Here is a 24,096-nt window from a genome sequence, read left to right on the forward strand (position 1 = left end):
TGCAGTGCAACACATATTGTAATGCTTCAGCATGCTTGTTACTCTTCATGGGCCCACACTCACAGTGGAAGCTGAGTTCTATGGAAGAATTCTCTTCAATAGTACATCTGTGTAGTGTTCACAGTTCTGGGGATACATTGTGTTGTGTTCTCGTTTTGCAATTCCATGACAATGCCTTTGTTTATGGTAGTTTTTTCAAATTTAGTTACTTGTGTTTTGGGTTGTTACTTAGACATTATGAACGTCAATGTCAGTTTTCAGCTCCGTACACTTAAGACAATGTGGGGTTTGATTCAACATGAATCAGGCATATGTCTATTTCTGTTAGAATTATGTGCATGTCTGTCTATCATTTTACCCTGACTTTGTGCATGATTCATCTTGTTCATTTCTTTTTTTTGGTAATGGTCAGTCTTTTCTTATCCTGAGTAGTTAAGTAGTTGTGGTAATAGTCTCAATTTCACATCTATTTATTGATGATTTTATATTCTCTTTGTGAGAGAACCAGTATTTTGAATTCTAGATTATTTTTGAAATGTATTATAACTGTATCTGTTTTACATCTTATTTTTCATTTTTAATTTTGGTAAAACACGCCACTAAAATTCTACCCTCTGTAACTGGAGACCAGTCATGTTAAGTATAATCAGATTGTTGTGCAACTGATCTCTGGAAATTTCCATCTTGCAAAACTGACTGAGTACCCATTATACAACCAGTTTGTCATTTCCCTTCACCCCAAATCCCTGGCTACTACCCTTCCTTTTGTTCTATGAGGAGGACTGCATTAGGTGACTCACAGAAGTGGACTCTTATAGTATCTGTGTCTTTGTGATTCATGAGCTTTATGTAAATGTCCTCAAGGTTTGTCTGCATTGTATCAGGTGAGAGCATCTGTTTCTATTTCAAGGCAGAATAATATTCCGTTGTATGTATATGCTACATTTTCTAAACCCGATCATTTATCGATGACCAATTGTGTTGCTTCCAGCTATTACAGGCTTTGTGAGTAATGCTACAGTGCGCATGTGTGTGCACACGGCTCTTGCAGAGCCTCCTTTGAAGTCTCTTGGAAATGTACCAGAAGTGGGAAGTTTGCATCATAGCACGATTCTATTTTTAAGTTTTTCAGAGACCTTCATATCGTTTTTCATAGTGTTTGCACCAATTGATATTTCATCCAACTGTGAATAAGGGTCCAATTTCTCCATATTTTCACCAACATTTGATATTTTAGGTTTCCTTGATAGTGGTCAGGGTAATTGATGTGAGGTGATATGTCATTGTGTTCTTTTAAATAGAGGATACAAGCATGTGTGTTCTCGTAGAAGCATAACGAACCACTGGAAAGACATGGCACTGAGATTGGATAGTTCAGAGAAGCAGAAGTCTGAGGATGACTTTTATGTTAAGTGCAGTTTTCGGTCACAGCAAAATTGAGTTGAACTTATAGAGAATTTCCACATGCCCCTCCCATATGCACAGCCTTCCCCTTCCCAGTGGTAGATTTGTTGCAGAGATGAAGCTACATTGACACGTCATTGTCACCCAGAGTTCATAGTTCACCTTGGGGTTCACTGTGTGGCTATCCATTCTGGGCATGTGGACACATTTATGATGACATATGTCATACAGAGTAGTGTCACAGCCATGAATATTCTCTGTGCTCCACCTGTTCATCTGTCCCTCCCCTAAACCCAAGCCACCAGTGATCTTTTTACTATCTCCATCATTTTGCCTTTTCTAGAATGTCATAGCTGGACTCATAACATTATGTGGCCTTTTCAGATTGGTTTCTTTCACTTAATATCTATCTAAGTTTCCTCCACTTCTTTTCATGGCTTGATCACTTCTTTCTCTGTAGCACTGAATAATATTCCATTGTCTGTATGTACCACGTTCACTCCTCCATTCTCCTCTTAACAGACATCTTGGTTGCTTCCTCATTTTGGAAATTATGAATAAAGCTGCTGTGAACACACACGTGTAGGCTATTGGGTCGATAAATGTTTTCAACTCTGGATAACTACTGAGGAACACAATTTCTTGATCTTATAGTGAGAGGATGTATAACTTTGTACGAATCACCAAAGTGTGTACCCAAAAGGCTGCAGCATTTTGTGTTCCCACCAGCAGTGAGTGAGAGTTCCTGCTGCTCCACGTCCTCACCAGCACTTGGTGTCGTCCGTGTTCTGGGTTCTGGCCCCTCCTAATAGGTGTGTAGTGGTGTTTAGTTTGCTGTGTGTTTAATTCTTGTTGTTTTCATGTGCATTTCCCTGGTGACATATGATGTGGAGCATCTTTTTATACATCATTTTGCCTTCTGTATATCTTGTCTAGTGTGGTGTCTGTTTAGGGCCTTGGTCCATTTTTTAATCAGGTTGGTAGTTTTCTCATCGATGAGTTTGAAGGCTTCCTTGTATGTTTTGTATATGGTCCTTTACAGGTATTTCTTTTGCAAATATTCTTTCCCATTCTGTGATTACTCATTTCATACTCTTGATAAAGATAATTCCTTCATTTTTGCTCCTTAATATGTTGTTTCAAACTTGGGAATTCTGAACTTAACATTAGAGATAGCAAAAACAAGAACTTATTTAAGAATTTGCCTGGCAAAAAGTCTGAAGTGTATGAAATTAAGTTCCCTTTATATTTAATAATATTTAAATTAGAATTCCAGCTCTGTGTTCTTTCCTGCAATAAACACATAATAAGTCACGTGTTGATGGAGAAGAGTTTACAGATAAATTTTCTGATGATATTATGTCAACTCTAATGAAACCTTTTAATTCATTCCTAATTGTATAGCATCATCAAAGATGACCTTTTTTTCAATCTTTTTCTATTATTTTGGTGTTTCTTGCATTATAAAAATAATACATGTTTGCTACAAAAATTGAAAAAGTAGAAAGATATTCAAATATTCATTGTGGTGGAAAATGTCATCCATTTTGTTTGTTTATTTCTATTATTAAAGTCTAGTTGACATGCACTGTATTAGTTTCATTTATGCAACAGAGTGATTCTTCATTTGCATATCTTAGGAAGCGGTCGTCACGCTGAATCAAGTTTCAATGTTGTCACCTGTCAAGCTGTATCAGGATATCGTTGACTATATTCCCTCTGTTACATTACATCCTGCGCCTTACTCATTTCATAACTAGACATTTATACCTCTCAACCCGTTTCCCCTTTTTCAACTTTCCTTATGGCCCTCTCTTCTCTGGCAAGTGTCAGTAAATTGTATATATGAATCTTTTTCTGATTTGTTTGTTTGCTTTTAGTTTTTAGATTCCTCATAATAATGAAATCGTATGCTGTTTAGTGTTCTGTGTCTGACAAATCTCACATTGTGTAGTACCTTCTAGGTCCTTCCATGATGTTGCCTCTGGCAGCATTTCTTTTTTTTTTTTTTTTTTTTTGATGAATAATATTCCATTTTGTGTATTTATCACATCTTTATCTATTGATCTATCCATGGACACATAGATTGTTACCTCATCTTGTTGTCTACTGTAAATAAGGTTGCAATGGATGTAGGGTTTACATATATCTTTGCAAATTAGTATTTTGGTACTGATTTGATAAATGTCGGAAGTGGAATTGCTGGGTCATATGGTAGTTGTGTTTGTAATGTTTTGATGAACCACCATACTGTTTTGCTGCACCAATTTTTACATAAATATTGTTATAGCTTCTTGGTGAATTCACCCTTTTATTGCTATATAATGTTCTTTGTGTTGTAACAGTTTTTGACACTTATTGTGTATTTCAGTAATGCCAGCATGGCCACTGTGCTTTTTATCAGTAACCGTTTGTATGGAATGCCTTTTCCCATCCTTTTAGTTATGTTTTATGTCCTCATCAAAATAAGTCTCCTGTAGGCAGAATGTGTTGGATTTTATTTTTCAATCCATTCAGCCAACTTGTGTCTGTTGATTGAGGGAGTTTTATCTGTTTTCATTTAAACTAATTAATGAGAGGGAGGGACTAAAACAATTTTAGAATTATTTTCTGCACTTTTTGTAGCTCTTTTGTCCCACGTTTCCCTTCTCAACTGTGTTCTATTTTGTTTCTTTGACCTTTTTAGGCAGTGACATGCTTGTGATTTTTTCTCAGTTTCTTTTTGTGTCTGGTATAGGTATTATATTGTGGTTACCGCGGGGGTAACTTAAAACATTTTAACTTATGAGAGTGTATTTTGAATTCTTGGTGGTAATTAATAGCTCTGTTAGTTTAGGGCCAATATCTGGAGATTTAGTTTGTTAGTCTGATTGGACCATGTTTTTCTGTTCCTTTGTATGCCTTGTGGTCTTTTGTTGAGATTTGGGAGAAATAGCTACCATCCCAGACTGTGTGGACTTGCTTTGTACAGGAAAACACAAATAACAGGAAGATTTGATGGGAATTCTAAGGCCTGTCAAACTGGTTCTGGGGATGTGTGTTCTCTGTTTTTTTTGTGCGTAATTTTCCACTTTAGAATGTTTTCTTTTTCTTCTTTAGAGGCAGTGGTATCTTCCTATTATTATTGTTTGTTTTTTTTTAGTGAAATTTTTTTTTTTTTAAATTTTTATTGGGTAATGTTGGGGAACAGTGTGTTTCTTCAGGGCCCATCAGCTTCAAGTAGTTGTCCTTTAATCTAGTTGTAGAGGGCGCAGCTCACTGGCCCATGGGGGAATTGAACCGGCAACCCTGTTGTTCAGAGACTGTGCTCTAGCCAACTGAGCCATCCCGCCCTCCCCTATTCCTGATGTTTGTCTTCAGTACTGCAGTCTTTGTGGTGTTACCTTTTTTCTTAGTGGCCACCACAATACACTGACATTGTATTGCCATTTCCTTAGCACTTTGTGTCATGCAGAAGATAAACAAGTCCCTCAGGCAGCTGTGATGAAGGGACATCATTGGACACACAGTATACTCAGCTATTTCCCTCCTGAGAAGAAACTGGGAATTGGTCGTTCTCACAATGTTACCATAGTGTGCCAGGGAGGGTTAGTGGCTATTATCGGCAAATGTAAGCAACTTTTCTTCCTTCTTTGATGTGACTCTCTTTTTGTACTTTCCTGAGTGTGCTGTGAACTCTTCGCTCCCTTCTAAAAGTATCAGTAACTCTCCATGGAGGAGCGAAGGTTTGGTACTTGCTCTTATGCCATCTTCCTATCTCCAATAATCGATATTAAATTCATGCAATAGAATTTATCTGACTGTAGAAAGAGTGATAATTTATTTGGTGCCTTGCAGTTATGCCTTCTGAAGACACAAAGGGCCTGTTGCCAAAACCGGGTATAGAAGATTCAGTCCACAGAATGCTTCTGGTAAGATATGAAAGGTGTTTCCTTGAGTATCTACCATTAATGAAAAAGTGGTAATACGAGGGGGAGTGTGAACGGCTGAAGGGATATTATTATGGACATAACCAAACTGGGACCGTTACTCATAGTAAAATCCCTGTTGCCAAAAGACATGAAAGATATAAGATGTCTTGGGAAACCATCACTTTAAGGCAATTGCATTTACAGAATAATGTGTTTCTGAATGTAAAGACGGAAAACAGTTTCGTAAAGATATATATTCTGACAAATATATAAAAAGTATAAGCAAATGTGGAGTATCTGGGAAGTCCTCTGATGCATGGTGTGATAATCATTCAAATAATTTCAAATGTAGGATTGTATTAAACATTGAACCGAAAGATTTCCTCAATCCCTTAACCAGGCATTCATTATTCTTTCACCAAAAAGAATCCCTCCTTGTTTCAAATTCTGTAGTTGTCATGAATGTGGGAGGGTATGTATACAAGCATCATGGTTCCATAAGTATCATGGTGGAATTGGGAACAACTTTACATGTTTAATGAAATTAGAGCCCTCACTAAAGTCCTTTCTGTCTTTAATGATTACCAGAGTATGTATAATGGAGAGAGAAGTTATCAGTTCAATGAATCTTGGAAAAACTTTAGAGAAGGGTCAAATCCTAATAAGCATCAGAGAACTCAGTATCCAGAGAACCATTGTACATGTGGGAATGCCTTTGATCAAAGCTCAAATCTTGTACATCAGAATAGTCATATTGTAGAGAAGACAAACGAATATAAATGTGACAAATCTTTGAACCGATCTTTAAATCTTACTGAACATGAGAATATCCATACTGGGGAGGAACCTTTCAAATGTAATCCATGTGGGAGAGTCGTTACTCAATTACCCAATCTATTAAATAGATGTAAGAAAATCCGTACTGGAGAGAGGCCTTACAAGTGTAGAGAATGTGGCAAAGCCTTTATTCGGCGTTCACATCTTACTAGACATGAGATAATTCATACTACAGAGAAACCTTACAAATGTAAACAATGTGGCAAAGCCTTTAATGTGCGTTCACATCTTACTAGACATGAGAAAATTCATACTGGAGAGAAGCCTTACCATTGTAGAGAATGTGGTAAAAGCTTCTTTTGGAGTTCAAGTCTTACTCAACATCAGAAAATTCATACGGGACAGATGCCTTACAAATGTGAGCAATGTGGCAAAGCATTTCATTGGCGTTCACATCTTCTTCTGCATGAGAGAATTCATACTGGAGAGAAGCCTTACAAATGTAGAGAATGTGAAAAAGCTTTTATGTACTGTTCACAGCTTACTATACATATGAGAATTCATACCGGAGAGAAGCCTTACAAATGTAGAGAATGTGAAAAGGCTTTTATGTACTGTTCACAGCTTACTACACATAAGAGAATTCATACTGGAGAGGGTCCTTACAAATGTAGAGAATGCGGTAAAGGCTTTACTCACCCTTCAAATCTTGGTGTACATAAGAAAATTCATACTGGAGAGAAGCCTTACAAATGTGAACAGTGTGGCAAAGCCTTTATTCAGCGTTCATGTCTTGCTGCACATAAGAGAATTCATGCTGGAGACAAGCCTTTCAAATGTAGAGAATGTGGTAGAGCCTTTACTCGGTGTTCATCTGTCACTATACATCAGAGAATTCATACTGGAGAGAAGCCTTACAAATGTAGAGAATGTGGTAAAGCCTTTACTCAGCGTTTATATCTTACTGGACATGAGAGAATTCATACTGGAGAGAAGCCGTATCAATGTAGAGAATGTGGTAAAGCCTTTACTCAGCGTTCATATCTTACTAGACATGAGAGAATTCATACTGGAGAGAAGCCTTACAAATGTAGAGAATGTGGTAAAGCCTTTACTCAGCGTGCACATCTTACTGTACATGAGAGAATTCATACTGGAGAGAAGCCTTACAAATTTAAATAGTGGGGCAAAGCCATTACTCATCATTTACAGTTTACTCAACACGTGAATATCTATCATAATGGAGAGAAACCTTAAAACTCAAGAATCCAAGAAGCCCTGTAGCTATATCTACAGCCTCACTCAATTTCAGAGAAAGCTTACTGTCGAGAAATCTACATAATAAACGATGAAAGCCCTTGGTTCAGAATACACACTTCTAGAAAACCGACAGAAGTCATGCTTCAAAGTAACTTTAAAGATGTAAAAAAACTGTAATCCAAAATAAAATCTGAAATACCAGAAAATTGACATTAGAAAATAGTAAGTGAAGAACACTTTTCAGATATCACTTTAAATCAGAATACTTATAAACAATAAGCAAATGTTAAAAAACTTGTTTAATATGATTGAAAGTATCAAGGGCATGGATGTTGGACAGGTATAATTATTTACAATGAGTCTTTATATATTGACAGTACTTGACGTTTATTGAAAAAGAAATATTAATTTCTAGTATGATTCTAGTATGAAGTTACTTGGTGCTATGTTTTTACAGCTAGTGTGTGTGTGAATCGTGGGTTGATTGTTGCTGCCTCAACAATTGTTGATTGTTGAGAGCCCTCGTATGTTGGTGGGATTCACTCAGATCTTCTCAGACTCAGATGCACTGAGACTGAGGGCAGTGTAATATAAATGTTTGTAGAAAATCTATGTGGGGATGCTGTTTGGTTGACTTAAATATTGATGTAAGTCACCATGAAGTAGGTGTTCAGGGCATTGTTCTCTGCATTAATGTAAGACAGAAACATTCTGAATTTTCACTAGTTTTACCCATTGCTCTTTAAGGAAAATAGGTGGCGGTTCATTAAAACCATGATGTATTTTTGTAGTAGCCAAAGATAGGAGTTGTTGAGTTTTATTTGATGTGGTTGAAATAAAGAAGTCCTCAGAGGTACCTGAGAAAAGGACAGAAACTCATCCCTAAGTGCATAATTATTGTACATTCATGTTTCCTAAACAATGAGCCTCAGTCTTCAAACCCATTGAAAACAGAGCTCTAAGGTTACTATATCAGAACAACCAGAATGCTTCTTAAATGCTTATTATCTGTATTTTGTCCATGGACCCTACAGGTGGTTTAGACTATGTGTGAACTTATATTTTTAATAATAAAGGTGATTGATTTTTAATGTACCAACACTGATCTGTAATGAATGATTTGTTTTCCTGCCAACTACATTAACCTCTCCCACCTTAGTCATGGTTGTAATCAACAATTCACTATTCGGTGATGCAGTGGAATGACAGCCCTAGTAATCCCTTTTTCCTGTGGTTTTAATCTGCAAATAATGTGAGGCCATTTTCCCCATGATTTATGTATTGTATCCTCTTCTGATTGTAACTACTGGAGAATTATTACAATAAAGACACAGTACTGCTGTAGAGAGTTTAGCTAAACTACCATATTGCCTCAGAATCCATGTTGTGTAGCCAAGTTGCCTTGAAGTGACACTGGCCCCTCCCACTAGTGCATACACTAGACAATAGGTCACAGACTCACGAGTAAATGTAAGTTCACGATAGGACTTCTCCAGCAGCCCTTATGAGCAACAGTGTCCCCTGCCTGTGAGGGACTTCACCTTGTATACCCTTGGATAGATCCCTGCAGAGCTTACCAAAACCTTGCTGTTTTTTGTTTGAATTGATTAATGTGGACTTAGCTTGAGAACCCCAAAGCACTGCTCTCATGGACCCTAATAAAGGCATGTGCCCTGGGTTCTGCCCTTCTCTGGTGCATCCCGCCTTGGCCTCCCCATGTGGCCCTTCCAGGTGTACTGTGTCCTTCCTGCAGGATCCCCATGAGGATAAGAAACTTGTCTGTTTCGGTTTCCCTGTGGTCCTTTTTTTACCCCCTCTCCTGCTCCTCCCCCCCTCCCACTCCAGTTCAAGCCATTGTTTCTCAGTCTAGTTCTGTAGGACACAACTCCCTGGCCCATGCTAGTATTATGAGCCTTGTGCTCCCTCCAGGTGAGGCAGTCGGTCCTGCTCACGGCAGCCCAGCTCTAGGGAGAGCCATTGTTCACAGTATTAGCTGTAGAGGGTGCAATTCACTGGCCCATGTGGGAATCGAACCAACAACCTTGGCGTTAGGAGCACAGTGCTCCAACCATCTGAGTCACTGGGCCGGGCAGGGCCCCCTGTGGTCTTTCTTTGAACTGCGTGTTCAGCATCCAGTGAAGGAGCTGTGCTTAACAAATGCTAATTCATCAAAGTAACAAGAAATGTAATTAGGAGCTGTACTTTAGTCCAAGAGGAGGTAACAGTCTGCTTTACATGGCCTTGCAAAGTGGGTATGTCCATGCACCCCTCAATCCCCATCTGTATCAAAATTTGTGGGTGTTTGTGGGAAAGTAGGGAGCTTGAGGACAGGAAAAAACTCTGTTTGGTCTCCCTGTGGGAGCTCATTGTCCCTGATCCTCTCCTGTGACTGAGGACAGGAAAGGGGGTCCTCTGCATTACAGGGTCCTGCCTGTGGATGTGGTTAACAGATGAATGGGCTTTGCTGGTGCTATAAACACAGATTCTAAGGTTGCAGGTGTGACTCCCCACATCACTAGATGAGGAAGAGTTAGAAACGGCAGGTTCTCCCGTAAGAGTCTTGTCTCAATTCAGTGGCTCTTGTTTTTGCCTGTTAACGTCATGTATTTAGAACTTGCAAACCTTTACTTCTTCTGCTGTTCCTAGCTAACCAATGTTTTCAACTAGTTTTTCCCCTCTTTTTCTTATGATAGTCAGGGTCAGCTCTTTAGATTACTTCTTTTCTGTGTCACAGAGTTTCTGTCCACTTCTCCATCATGACTTCCTACATCTTCAACTACTGACCTGCAACTTTTGAAAGTGTTCCCTTTGTGACAGGACGACATAGGAATGTATCGATAGCCAAGATTCGCACTGGTGTTGGGCTTGGGTCCTGGGATATCAGTGAAGGAGAATATTTCATGTTTGGGTCCCACTGGATGCTCCCTCAGTTCTGCTGGAGACTGGGCTTCAGAAGATGCACAGACAGTATGGAAAGTGTCTTGCTGTCTAGAATGCTAGCAAAAGACTTTAAAATAAAGGTGGGCTGGCCCGGTGGCTCAGGTGGTTGGAGCACCGTGCTCCTGATGCCGAAGTCACCGGTTGGATTCCCACATAGGCCAGTGAGCTGTGCCCTCTACAGCTAAGATTGTGAACAACAGCTCTCCCTGGAGCTGGGCTGATATGAGGAGCCGGAGGTCGGCGTGAGCTGCCGCAGGCTACCATGTGCTGCCGTGAGTGCCTGGTGGCCAGCAGCCAGTGTGAGTTGCCAGCAGCCGGCGAGAGCTGCCGGTAGAGAGCTGCTGTGAGGGCCCAAACGACGACTGGTGATCAACTGCCTCAGCTGTGGGGAGCACAGGGCTCATAATACCAGCATGGGCCAGGGAGCTGTGTCCTACATAACTACACTGAGAAACAACGGTTTATCCGGAGTGGGGTGGGGGGAAGCAGAAGAAGGGGAAAAAGAGAAAAAAAAGGTTAGCAGACATGGAAGCTACATATAGCTTGAAATGTGCATAAAGCACCTGTTTTCTTGTGATCAGAATCATATAATTCACTTTTCCCCAGTGATAACTGGATAGATGATGTGTTCATCTGTGTGCGTCAGGCAGCCCACACCAGTTTGTCCCCTCACAGTTGATACTACCTTCATCCACTTGATGGAGGTCTTGTATGCCCGATTTCTCTAGAACAGTAACAGTTTTCCTATTGTCAGTAATAACGATTTGGGGGCATATATAGAGTGTTGTATATAAACCTTGACATTTACTCTGGAAAATCCTTTCTTCTCAGTTTGTCTTTGCTTGTATTTTGCTTTGGATAATAAAGGCTCTGACCTTTGTTTGTTACACGTACTGGTTTTTATAACTGGAGGTTCTAAGTCAGGCCTCAGTCCTGTAAGTTTCCATTCTATTCCAACGTTGTGTCTGACATTATTCTTCATGTCTTTGTTGCATTTTCAGAAGAAGAAAATAAGAGTCATATAGTTAATAGATATTCAAGTGTCTTCATGTTCTAAGATGGAATTTAGCACAATAACTAAGAAATTTTCAGTAAGTACACATTCACAAACAATAGCTTTTATATGAGTTTATGTCATTGGGTGTGTTTGTCCCCATAGTATTTTTAAAACATGAAAGAAGATTCATCCCCAAGGGGCGACTGGATGGCTCAGTTGGTTAGAGCACGGGCTCTGAACAACTGGGTTGCTGGTTCGATTCCCACATGGGCCAGTGAGCTGCACCCTCCATAACTTGATTGAAGACAACGAGCTGCAGCTGAGCTTTCGGAGGGGTGGCTGGATGGCTCGGTTAGAGCGCAAGCTCTCAACAACAAGATTGTCGGTTCAATTCCCGCATGGAATGGTGGGCTGCACCCCCTGCAACTAAAGTGTTGTCACAAAGCAGCCTACCCGTCTGTCCCCTCATACCTGCCCCTAAAGAAAGGAGAGTCTGTGAGACGGATCCTTTCAGGGACTTTGCTTCACCTTTGTGCTTACACCTTATGTCTCCCTGTTTGGCCCCGGAGGATGGCTGGTTAGCCAATGACGAATAAGATTCCCCATGCGGGGGACAACTCAAGCCAGGCACAGTTGAGTGGGGACCAGCAGGAGAACCCATGGGGTTGATAGAGGTGGGCATAAACCCCCACCTTCCCCTGGTTAAGGAGAGCTTCTGCCTTTGTGGCTGCATTCCTTCCCACAACCTGCTTGGGAAGAGATTCAATGGTGTAATAACATCACTTCTCCATCTATCCATTTCAGTAAGTTTAAGCATAAAGGTTCAGCTGTTTGCAGGAGGTACATCCTGAAATTGACGGTACAGCTGCCTGCAGGCAAGGGTAATTAGTTCAAATCAGTTTCTTAGTATAATGTGTGAAATTCACAGACCTTGGAGAAAACAATGTTGCTGTCTTGTGTGTGCATCAATAAAAGCTACAGGGCAGCCCCATTCAGGGCTCTCAGTCCTTTGAAGCTGTGAGACCCTTGGCCCCTGTTTCATAACTTGCTTGATTTCTGTTTCTTACCTTCTTAACCCTTCGCCGCCCCTTCTCGTTCGCTCACTGCCTGTGTTGTGCTGGACGCGACATCTGGCGCCCCACGTGGGGCTCGAGGGAAGGACGACTACGAGTCGAAATTAACCGGTGGAGCAATGGCAAGGACTCTGGGTAACGGTCGCGACAACTACATGGTGAGGTAGGGAAGGTCCCGGAGAATTTAACCAAGGAAAAGGGGAATTGGTAAAAACCTTACTAAACACTTTTGTATGTGAGAGTGTGACTGTGTGAGTGATTGATCTTAGCTCCATGGCCTCAGTTATGGAGCTTGTGTGGGCTCTAATCTGCGGTTCCGTGGTCTAGGTCATACGGCAAAACGGTGACTTAGCCCCTGATGGCGTTAACCAGGCCCGTGGTTTATACGGGTTTACCTTAGCCAAGACCGACCTAAAGTCCCGCGAGGGACATGGCCAGACGAGCATCAGAGTGAACTTGAAGTGAAAGCGCTTCTCTTTTCTCTTGTCTTTTACTAACATGGACAATGCTGAGAGTAAGTATAGGCCTTATATTTGCCTGCTTAAACAACTTCTTAAGAAGGGAAAACATAAAACCTCGGAAAAGAAAGTAGAGGAACTTCTTAAGGTGATTGAAACTGATTGTTCCTGGTTTCCAGACCTTGGAACATTTGATTTAGATCAATGGGAGGACGTGGGACAAGACCTCCATAATTTACATTCCAGTGGGGTCTTTTTGCCCGGTTCAATCTGGGAAACATATGAACTAGTTCCTTTAGTTTTGGAACCTCTGCAGACAGACTCAGAGGAGGGGATGAAGGGAGAGAAGACCAGATGGGGGAAAGGGAGGATAGAGAAGATGAAGACAGAGTCTGAGACAACATCAACAATGGTCCCCAAATCATTAAATTCAAACTTGGGAGACTGTTTAAAGGATGTTCGGTCCCCCTCCCACTCGCTTGTCTCATTTATCTTCACCACCGCCTTCCTTTATAAAGCAGGTGTGTGGACCTTCAAGATCAGTAAAAATAAATAACAATCCTTTTCTTTGCAAAAATGTACCTCCCACACTGAGGAAGGGCACCCACTCTTCATTATCAGCCATAGAGCGCGGCATATGCCAGGGCAGGTTAGAAGGGGATGTGGATGCCTTGGCCTTCCCTGTAGTCATTAGGGAACGCGAAGCCCCTACTGCAGAACACCCCGATGGGATTCATGAGGCAGTTCATGAACCTTTTTCTTTTAAACTACTCAAAGAATTAAAACAGGCAGTTTTGCAATTTGGACCTACTTCACCTTATACTACAGGCCTTAGATGCAGTGCCGATAGCAATTGGCTGATTCCTATAGATTGGAATGCGTTAGCAAAAACCTGTCTGGCCCCTTCTCAATTTTTTTTGGTTCCAATTTCCTTTATTCAAGTTGCATTATTTTCATATTTAAATTCAATTTTGTTTTTCCCCTTCTCAAGTTTTACAGTTTAAAACCTGGTGGATTGATGGTGCAGAGACTCAGGGAAGATATCATCAGATTCGTAATCTTGATATCAATCAGGACTAATTATTAGGAAAAGGAGATTGGGTGGAAACACAAGATCAGTTGGGAATGGAAGATCATGCTATTGATCAGTTAAAACAGATTTGCCTGATGGCCTGGGAAAAGATAGAGGTGGGAGGGAAAGCTCCATCTTTCCAAAAGATTTCACAAGGTCCACAGGAACCTTACTCCGATTTTCTTGCTTGCTTACAGTAAGCTATTAACAAACAGGTGACTAATTCTCCAGCAGCAGATATAATTCTACAAATTATGGCTTATGATAATGCAAATGAGGATTGTAAGCGAGCAGTTGGAACACAGAGAGGAAAAACTGATGCCATGGGATATCTTTGGTTATGTCAAGGAGTAGGGACAGAACAGTTTAAGACCACTATGGTAGCCCAGGCAATTACAGGATTTATAAAAGGAAATAAGTTCGCAGGCACCTGTTATAATTGTGGGAAAACAGGACACACTAAAAGGGAGTGCCATAAGAAAAGTAACAGCTCTCAACCACAAAATTCCTGTTTCCCAGGGTCCTAAACAACCTGGGATTTATCCTCGATGTAAAAAAGGAAATCATTGGGCATCAGAATGTAGGTCAATATATTATAAGGATGGAACACTCCTTCAGGGAAACGAGAGGCAGGGCCAGCCCCAGGCCCAGACAACAACCAGGGCATATATGAGCCAGGCAATGCCTCAAAATTACCAGGCTGTGCCTCTTCCCCCAAATTATCGGTACAACAGTTAACTCCTGCCACCGAGGGAAGTGCTGCAGTAGATATCTGCACAATTCAAGATATTCTGCTTCCAGGGGAAAGCCCCCTTCCTGTGCCCACAGGTGTAAGGAATAGAAAATATGAAGGCCTGCCTGGGAACATTTGGGGATGTAAACTGTCACAGTGGTTGGGGTACGTGCTTGGCCTTGGAAGGATTGGCTACCCTCCCAAGGACCAAGAAAATATTTACAGGATGTGGAGCCTGGCCTTTGCCTTGGCGCAGGTGGGCCGAGCTCCGATACATCTAATCTCGTACCAAGGACTGGCCCCGGCTCCTAGCCAGGTCCGAGTCCAGTTCCTTGTGTTGTTAACACGTATGCTTATTGGCTCCTTGCCGCTGTTGTTAGTGAAGTCCTCAAAACCCCAGAAAGCAGGCAGGTAGCAGCAGTAGTTGTTGTTATTCCCTGGCCGCCTCGGCTGCTGCAAGATACTCCGCCCGTGCTGATGACTTTACTTGACTGGGATTTCGCCCACGCTGATGAAGGGCTGGTGCTGTTTCTGTGCGTGATGTTTTGCCCGTGCTGATGAAAGGCCATTGCTGTTTCTACGACTCTAATTGACTGGGCCCTGGTGGTATGATGAATTGCCTCCTTGCTTGTTAGTGGTATGATGATATATTCCCCTAATCTCTGTCTTGTCTTACTTACTTTCACTCTGTAATAAAACTCTTTAACCCCTTCATCCTGGCTTGTGGTGGTGTGTCTTGCGTATCGGGCCTTGAAATTAAGTCTGTGCACAGCAATCGATAATACTTATCGATGCAACAGGAATAATTGGACCAATCCCTCCAAATACAGTTGGACTTCCCCTTGGTTGTTCAAGCTTAACATCAAAGGGAGTCACAGTCCACGCTAGTAGCATAATTGATCCAGACTATGAGGGAGAAATTCAAATTATAATGTCCTCTTCTGTTCCCTGGTCGGCTAAAAAGGGGGAACGAGTTGCTCAACTCCTTCTGATCCCCTATGCACCCCAGAAAAAAGGGAACACAAAAGAGAGGAACCGGAGGATTTGGAAGGACCAGTCTGGCAGGTATTTTTCTGGCAGAAAAAAATCTCAGGAATCCGTCCTATTTGTCAAATTGAAATGCAAGGCAAGAAATTTAAAGGTATTTTAGATACAGGAGCTGATGTTTCTATAATTAGCTCTCAGGAATGTCCAGCAAACTGGCAAGTCCAGGAGACCAACATTAATATCATTGGGGTAGGCCGAGCCTCAGGTCTGTGTCACAGTGTTTGCATTTTTCCTTGTCTCGGACCTGAGGGACAAAAGGGATTTTTACAACGTTATGTTGCTGACATTCTGGTAAATTTATGGGGTTGAGATCTGCTCACTCAATGGGAAGCAGAAATCTGGATACCCCCTGGACAATATAGTCCTCAAAGTCAAAATATGATGAGTCATATTGGCTATCAGCCAGGAAAAGGTTTAGGAAAATTTAATCAGGGAATCACCCAATCTATACAGCCCTCGTCTCAACAAGGACGTGAGGGACTGGGATTTAAATCAGAAAATCAGGAGCCTTTTGTGTAGGGGCCTCTGTTGCAGAGCTATGGACTCCTATAGCTCTTCAATGGATTAATGGCAAGCCTCTTTGGATAGAACAGTGGCCCCTCTCAAAAAAATTAGAGGCTTTGACAAAATTAGTACAGATCCAATTAGAACAAGACCATATAGAGCCCTCCACTAGTCCATGGAATTTGCCAGTGTTTGTAATGAAGAAAAAACCAGGAAAATGGCGAATGCTCACTGATTTGTGAGCTATTAATGCTCTAATTGAACCTATGGGTCCTTTACAACCTGAACTCCCACAACCGTCCATGAGTCCTAACATTTGGCCATTAGTACTGATAGATTTACAGGATTGTTTTTATACTATCCCCTTACATCCTCAAGACTGCCCTAGATTTGCATTTTCAATACCGTCTATAAATAACAAAGAACCTATCAAAAGATACCAATGGAAAGTGCTTCCACAGGGAATATTTAATAGCCCTACAATTTGCCAGTTTTTTGTAGCTTGAGCTGTTTTGCCAGTTAGAGAAAAATTTCCAGATTGTTATATCATTCACTATATGGATGACATTCTCTGTGCTGCATCATCTACAGAGATTTTAGCTGATTGTTTTCAGTTCCTCCAGGAACAGCTTGAGTCAGCAGGTCTCTGTATTGCTCCTGATAAAATTCAAACTACAACTCCTATGCGATATCTAGGAGCTGTAGTAGATAGGCAAACCATCCAGCCACAAAAGGTGCAAATTAGGAGAGATCAAATCTCTACATTGAATGATTTACAAAAATTATTAGGAGGTATTAATTGGCTATGTCCTACTTAGTATTCCTACTTATGCGCTTAGTAACCTATTTGGTCTTTTGTGGGGCCCCCCTCAACTAGTTAGCCTCCGCACTCTAACCCCTCAGGCCAACAAAGAGTTAGAATTAGTTGAAAAGAAAATTCAGGATGCTCAAATTCAGCGCATAGATCCATCTCAACCTTTACAAATTTTAATTTTTCCCACTCCACATTCACCTACAGCAGTCATTATTCAACAAAATGACCTGGTAGAGTGGATTCTTTCACCTAATAATTTTGTTAAATCACTCCCAAGTTATGTGGAATTAATTTCAGAGCTCATATTGTAAGAGACCGTTAGCATGAGAACTGCTACCTTACGGTCAGGGTTAACAGCCCTTAGCTTAAAACAACCTAATTGTAAATTCCAGGATGTGGGCAGTTGCAGCACAGAGACCAGAAGTCCTGTAGCTTATCTGTGACGGGCCAGCCGCCACGAGTCGATCAGTACCTGAATGGGGGAGTGGGAATGAAATAAAAGACACACACAAATGCTAATGCGGCCGGTCTTCAGTCATGCTGAAGCCCTGAGTTTATTATCTCTAACCAATATATACAATTTGAGTACGTGCAGTTAAACGAAGAAGATACGTATTATCTCAGTGAAAGTAAATCTTTCCAGCTTCAACCTTACTTTGACATAGAAGATACAAGGTCACTGAAACTCACAAAAGTAAATATCTCAAGGAGACAGAATCTACTAATTGTCCAGAAAGCCCTTAGTTTTCTGTGTCTGGGAACTGGCCGTTTCCACCACATTCCTCAGCAGCCGTTAGGCGCTTCTCAGATAAGGCAGAGACAATGTTATGGGGGCAGAAACCGAGCCAGTCTGCAAGGTTCAGGGCTGCAAGAAACCATGGCTCCCCACACTTATCTTATACTCCTTGAAGCTATGTAAGTCCTGTAGTTTATCTTGTACTCCCTAAGACTATGGAAAATTACTGAGTGCCTTAAGAACGCTATAAAAACCCTTAGCTTTAAGGGTTTGGGGTCCTTGTTAAAACCCGCTGCGTAGGGCAGAGACTGGGACCCCAGCTGGCTGGAAATAAACCTGGCTGTGTGACTTGCATTATCGTGTGTGTCCTCTGTCTGTCTGTCTGAGGGGTGGACGATTCCAGGCCTTAACAATATCACGAGCCCATACCAGAATCTTACATCTAAATGGAAAGGAACCCAATAAAATAATAGTTCCCTTTAAGAAACAACACATAACACATTATATATTCATTCTGAATCTTGGCAGACAGCTATTTGTGAATTTTTTGGAGTCTTGACAATCATTATCCAAAAAAATAGTTATTCCAGTTTCTTTTAAAAACTAAATGGATCTTGCCTAAAAAACTCAGACAGATCCCTATTCCACAGGGTGTCACAGTCTTCACTGATGGATCAAGTAATGGTAAGGCAGCAATTGTCAGTAAAACGGATAAACAGATCATACAAACTAACTGTACCTCTGTGCAAAGAACAGAGTTAGCAGCTGTTATAACCGCCTTAAAAATTTTTACTGAGCCTTTAAATATTGTCTCTGATTCTGCTTATGTTGTACATACAGTACAAAACATTGAGACAGCATCTTTATCTTATAATTTAAACCTGCCTCTCCAACTTCTTTTTAATCAACTCCAACAAGTTGTAAGAGACCGTCAACATCCATTTTTTATCACACGTATTCGCGCTCATACCCCTTTACCGGGATCATTAACGCGTGGCAGTGCTGTTGCTGATTTACTAGTAATAAGTGCCCAGATTACTGAGGCAATCCGTTTTCATTCTTTAACTCATACAAATGCTGGTCGCCTCCAGGCCTGTTTTCCTGTTACTCATAAACAGGCTCGACAGATTGTTCAAACTTGTCCAACTTGTCAAATTCTTAATGTCCCACAGGAGTGTCCTGAAGGGGTCAGTCCCCGGAGTTTGGTCCCCAATGCTATCTGGCAAATGGTTGTGACTCATGTCCCCTCTTTTGGACGTTTGTCCTTTGTTCATGTTACTATGGATACCACCTCTGGCTATCTCACTGCTACTGCGCAGACAGGTGAGACTGCCACACACTCCTGCCTCCATTTACTTGTCTGTTTTTCAACTATGGGGCTCCCTCAAGCGATCAAAATGGACAATGGCCCTGCTTATACCAGCACAAAATTTACAAAGTTTTGTGAACTGTGGAAAATGAATCACACCACGGGAAATTCCTTATAACCCATAAGGCCAAGCCATTGTGGAACGTGCTAATTGTACTTTGAAAAAACAACTTCAAAAACAAAAAGGGGGAGACGGAAAGGATTCTCCACAAGTACGGCTAGCTAAAGCCATGTTTACTTTAAATTTTTTGAATTATTCTGGCTCCAGCACAGAACTACACCTTGGACGCACAGCTGCAGAAAGACATTTTAACAATCTCCATAGTCCTAACGCTTTGGAGAATGTGCCCATTTGGTGGAAAGATATTCAAACGAATCAATGGCAGTTGGAACCATGGAAACATGGGGGCGAGGTTATGCTTGTGTTTCTCCAGGACCGGAAGAACGTCCTTTGTGGGTGCCCAGTCGGTGTATTAAACCATACCATGAAAAACGCAGCGAAGACCAGCCTGACAGTCAACCGCGGGAAGAACCAAAAGATTTATTGGACTTTTAATTGCAGCTATTATGGGAATAATTGCTATGGCCACTGTAGCTGCCATTTCTGGAGTAGCTCTCCACCAAACGGTACAAGGCCACTGAATTTGCACAAAAATGGCATGAAAATGCTGGTAAATCTTGGAAAAGACAAGATAGATCAGGAAATTAATGTTAGATTAGCTAATTTAGAAACTACTGTTGTATTTCTTGGTGATCAATTGGAAAATCTCCATACTATGTGTGGGGACAGAGCCCCAGAAAGTAGTTTACAGGCTCTCGGCCTCACGTGGAAAGGTGCTGGCTCGGGTAGTAGATGGCCATCAGCTGTGGCTGATTGGCCGTCAGCTGTAGCCCGTTAGCCAATTAACTGCTAATATAACTGCTGCGGCTACGGAGGAGAGCCGAGGAGAGCCGAGGAGAGTAGAGGAGCAGAGTCGTCGGTCGGTTGGCAGAAAAACAGACAGCAGGTCGCACGTCCAGTGAACCCAGCCTCCAGTGAGACCATAGTGGTATGACTCCCCTACCTATGGCTCCGTGGGTGTTCCTTTTCGGCCTCATCATATCCTGCGTTCTTATGTGGGAAGCGGGACCAGAGACCCCGCAGGCCGCCCCGCATGACAAATGGCGCAGCGAGCAGGGTCTCCCACACGACACTATGATTACTTTAAAATATGATTGGAATATATCTACCTATTGTGTAACCCCTTTCTCTTATAATCAAACTCGTACCCCTTGGTCTGAGGTGCGAGCCCATCTCCTGGGACACATGCCCAATCTCACTGTGGACATTTTACAACTACAACAAGAAGTTGACCAGATGTCTAACGCCAGCTTCAACTCCTCCCTGGAGAGGAGACACTTTCTGCAGCTGCAGAAGGACTTTCTACTTTAAACCCTGTCAGTTGGATAAAGACTTTGGGTGGAGGGTTTGTTGTTGCTGTTGCTGTTGTGTTTATTGTTCTATGTTTATTTTGCTTAGTCCTCAGAAGTGGACAAAGAGCCCTCCGACGGGCAATTAATGAAAAATCTGCAGGGTCTGTGTTTTTCATATTTCAAAAACAAAAAGGGGGAGATGTCATGCAGCAGCCTACCCGTCTGTCCCCTCGTACCTGCCCCTAAAGAAAGGAGAGTCTGTGAGACGGATCCTTTCAGGGACTTTGCTTCACCTTTGTGCTTACACCTTACGTCTCCCTGTTTGGCCCCAGAGGATGACTGGTTAGCCAATGACGAGTAAGATTCCCCATGCGGGGGACAACTCAAGCCAGGCACAGTTGAGTGGGGACCAGCAGGAGAACCCACGGGGTTGATAGAGGTGGGCATAGACCCCCACCTTCCCCCAGTTAAGGAGAGCTTCTGCCTTTGTGGCTGCATTCCTTCCCACAACCTGCTTGGGAAGAGATTCAATGGTGTAATAACATCACTTCTCCATCTATCCATTTCCGTAAGTTTAAGCATGAAGGTGTTTGCAGGAGGTACATCTGGAAATTGGCCGTGCAGTTGCTTGCAGGCAAGGGTAATTAGTTCAAATCAGTTTCTTAGTATAATGTGTGAAATTCACAGACCTTGGAGAAAACAATGTTGCTTTCTTGTATGTGCATCAATAAAAGCCACAGGACGGCCCCATTCAGGGCTCTCAGTCCTTTGAGGCTGTGAGACCCTTGGCCCCTGTTTCATAACTTTGATTTCTGTTTCTTACTTTCTTAACCCTTTGCCGCTCTTTCTCGTTCGCTCACTGCCTATGTTGTGCTGGACGCGACCCTGAAGATTGAAAACTGCAACTAGAGTTGGAGCTGAGCTGCACCCTCCCCAACTAGATTGAAGGACAATGACTTGGAGCTGATGGGCCCTGGAGAAACACACTGTTCCCCAATATTCCCCAATAAAATTTATTTTTAAAAAATGGCCCATATGTCCGGGAATTGTTGGACACTACTACTTGATACTTAGCCATTATTAAGATTCCAGGGCATTCTAAACTCGATTCCCTGGAAGCTAAAGGAAATCACCTTGCTGACATTTCTGCTAAGAATGCTGCCCTAAAAGGTGTCAGCAGCAGTCAAACCTCTGTCATGGTCCAAAAAGAAATTTCTCCAGTTGATAAGTTAGAAAAACGGCCTAGAGAAGCCCAACAATCAGTTTCTAAAGAAAAACAAGACTCAACAGTTGCAATTCAACAATTGCTGGATTAACAAGGCAAAGAAACTCTGGTTTGGACCAAATAATCCAGTCCTATGAGAAACTCTAAAATTCCCACTCCTAACAACTGTACATGCGTTGAACCACTGTTCAGCTGACAAAATGGTAGTAATCATGCACCAACACTGGTCAGGAGATGTTAATGCTGCGAAAAGTGCCTCCGTTAGGTGTCCCACCTGCCCAAAGTATAACCCAGGGAAGCCTGTTTTGCTGACCCTGGACATGTTAAGTTGCCAAACGGACTGGCAAATCTGTTTGACTTCATACAGCTTCCCACATCTCATGGATACAAGTATGTTTTAGTCATGATATGTATGTTTTCTCACTGGACTGGATTCCCTTGCAGACAAGTTAATGCGTCTGCAGTGGCTAAAATACTGTTAGCGGTTATTCCTGCTTGGGGAACTCCTTGAACTCCACAGTGATTAAAGAATCCGTTACACTGGCCAGGTGCTAAAGCACCTGTGCTATTAGGCCACTTCTACATTTCCACTGTGCTCACCATCCTCAATCTTCAGGATTGGTTGAATGCATTAATGGCATTATTAAGACTCAAATTGGCAAAATTTATGGAACTCTTCAAATACCTTGGCCAAAAGCATTGCTGTTAGTCCTTTTAAATCTCAGATCTACCCCTTTTAGGACTCATAAGCTTTCACCGTTTGAGAGAATTACAGGATGCCCTATGCATTTGGCTCCTGCCACTCTTGGTCCACAGTTGGTGAAAGGAGACATACTTCAAGATTGTAAAGGCTTAATTGCTTCTATTGACAATAACCACGCCTTGGTAGAACAATCATTTCACCGTGCACTCCAGGGAAATGAAAAACTAAAAATACGTACTCTACAAGCTGGAGATTTTGTTTACTGGAAGAGACAACTCAAAAAGGATTCACTCCAACCACGCTGGAAGGGCCCTTTCCAGGTGCTGTTGACTAATCCCTGTGCTGCTAAACTGCAGGGAGTAGGTTCTTGGATTCATGGAAATGCACACAGTTTGGTGACCTGAAACTGAAGTTGTCAAAATTTAAAGCAGGTGACGTCTAAAGGAGACGAGTTACCAAATCTTTCTACAACTTTGGTCTATTTAAGGTAATACTAGTCTTCGTCTCATTATCTACAAGCTTGGGCTCCTGATTTGCACCTGCCACATAAGCTAGGTTGTTATGTCCTAATTCTATCTGTAATTCTTATTGTTTTAAGCTCTGTTCCTGATGCCTGTCAACCCTGGACACCAGCTGTTCCTGATCCTTGCACTCTCCCTCTGATGAAGAGATGACATCCAGAGAAAGTCCTTCCTGACATCAAGGGACAAAAGGCTGAGGACTGGAAAACATGAGATCTAAAGAGCTGACTGTTGATCAGTGATACTTTTGGAGAAAAGATCTTGATCAAAAGAGGGGAATGATAAAAGCAAACTGGCACTTTCAGGAAACTGACCAGGGAGTTGGGAGGACTGTGGATGAAGCTGGGCTTCCTGTTACTCTCTAGTCCTGACTTCCTGTTAAACTTTATAGTTCTATCTTCCTGCCGGGGGCGGGGGATATATATAAAAGAGCCATCTTGGGAGATCGCTCATCTCTCTTGGCATGTGGGTGGCCGTCCGGAAGGTGCGTGTTCCCACACTGTTGTGGTGGTTTACTTTTTTTCCCCCGAATAAACCTTATTGACAGACTATCTAAAAGATTATTTTTGTTCAACCAACAGGGTAAAATTTGGTGAATCAATAACGTAATTAGATTTAGGTCGTTTGCAGTTTGACTCACCACATAGCTTGCCATCTAGCCACTTGTCAGTTTGATTCACCCTGATATGAAGCTGTTTTCTCTCTGTTTCTCCCCTCACTGATTGACTTAAGAACTCTGTTTTGTTCCCTTTCTCAAGGCTACACATACCTCATTAATCCATTTAGTCAACTCAATCCTAACCTGGAAAGGGCAACTTAATCCTCAGGCGCCCAAACAATTTGAAAGCCACAGGCCACGGAAGCCGATTCCCAAGTCTGGGTTCCAGAGATATAATTGTCTTAAAACAGACCAGACCCCAGGAAGCAATGTCAACCATCCGACCTGCCTGACTGACTCCCTCTTTCCCTTTGTTCTTATTGTGTACGAATAAAACCTGTCCGTTCTAGGAACAGGGAGATGGCCTTTGAAAGGAGTCTGCTATCCTCCCAGAACGCCGGCATTCTGAATAAACCTTTCCACCAATCTTGTCTCTCAATTTTTAACTTTTTCAAGCAGCAGGCAGCCGGACCTTATCATG

General features: G+C 41.9%; 1 protein-coding gene across 9 annotated transcripts in view; it reads left to right on the forward strand.

The window, feature by feature from the left end:
• The window catches only part of LOC148757490 (KRAB domain-containing protein 5-like), a 30,956-nt gene extending 7,437 nt beyond the window's left edge, over positions 1–23,519 (forward strand). The window contains exons 4-5 of one of the 9 annotated variants that reach the window (XM_074315927.2): positions 5,242–5,315; positions 23,035–23,514. In XM_074315927.2, the coding sequence (XP_074172028.2) occupies positions 5,242–5,315; positions 23,035–23,046 (86 nt within the window). In that variant the 3' untranslated portion in view covers positions 23,047–23,514. Of the gene's footprint in view, positions 1–5; positions 8,448–21,399; positions 21,539–23,034 lie in introns of those variants that run through there. The other 8 variants (XM_088800525.1, XM_074315929.2, XM_074315920.2 and 5 more) reach the window with 8 other exon arrangements.
• The last annotated feature ends 577 nt before the right edge of the window (positions 23,520–24,096 follow it).

This window comes from Rhinolophus sinicus, chromosome 8 (genome assembly GCF_057876585.1).
Source record: "Rhinolophus sinicus isolate RSI-liver-muscle chromosome 8, RSI-T2T, whole genome shotgun sequence".
Classification (NCBI taxonomy): domain Eukaryota; kingdom Metazoa; phylum Chordata; class Mammalia; order Chiroptera; family Rhinolophidae; genus Rhinolophus; species Rhinolophus sinicus.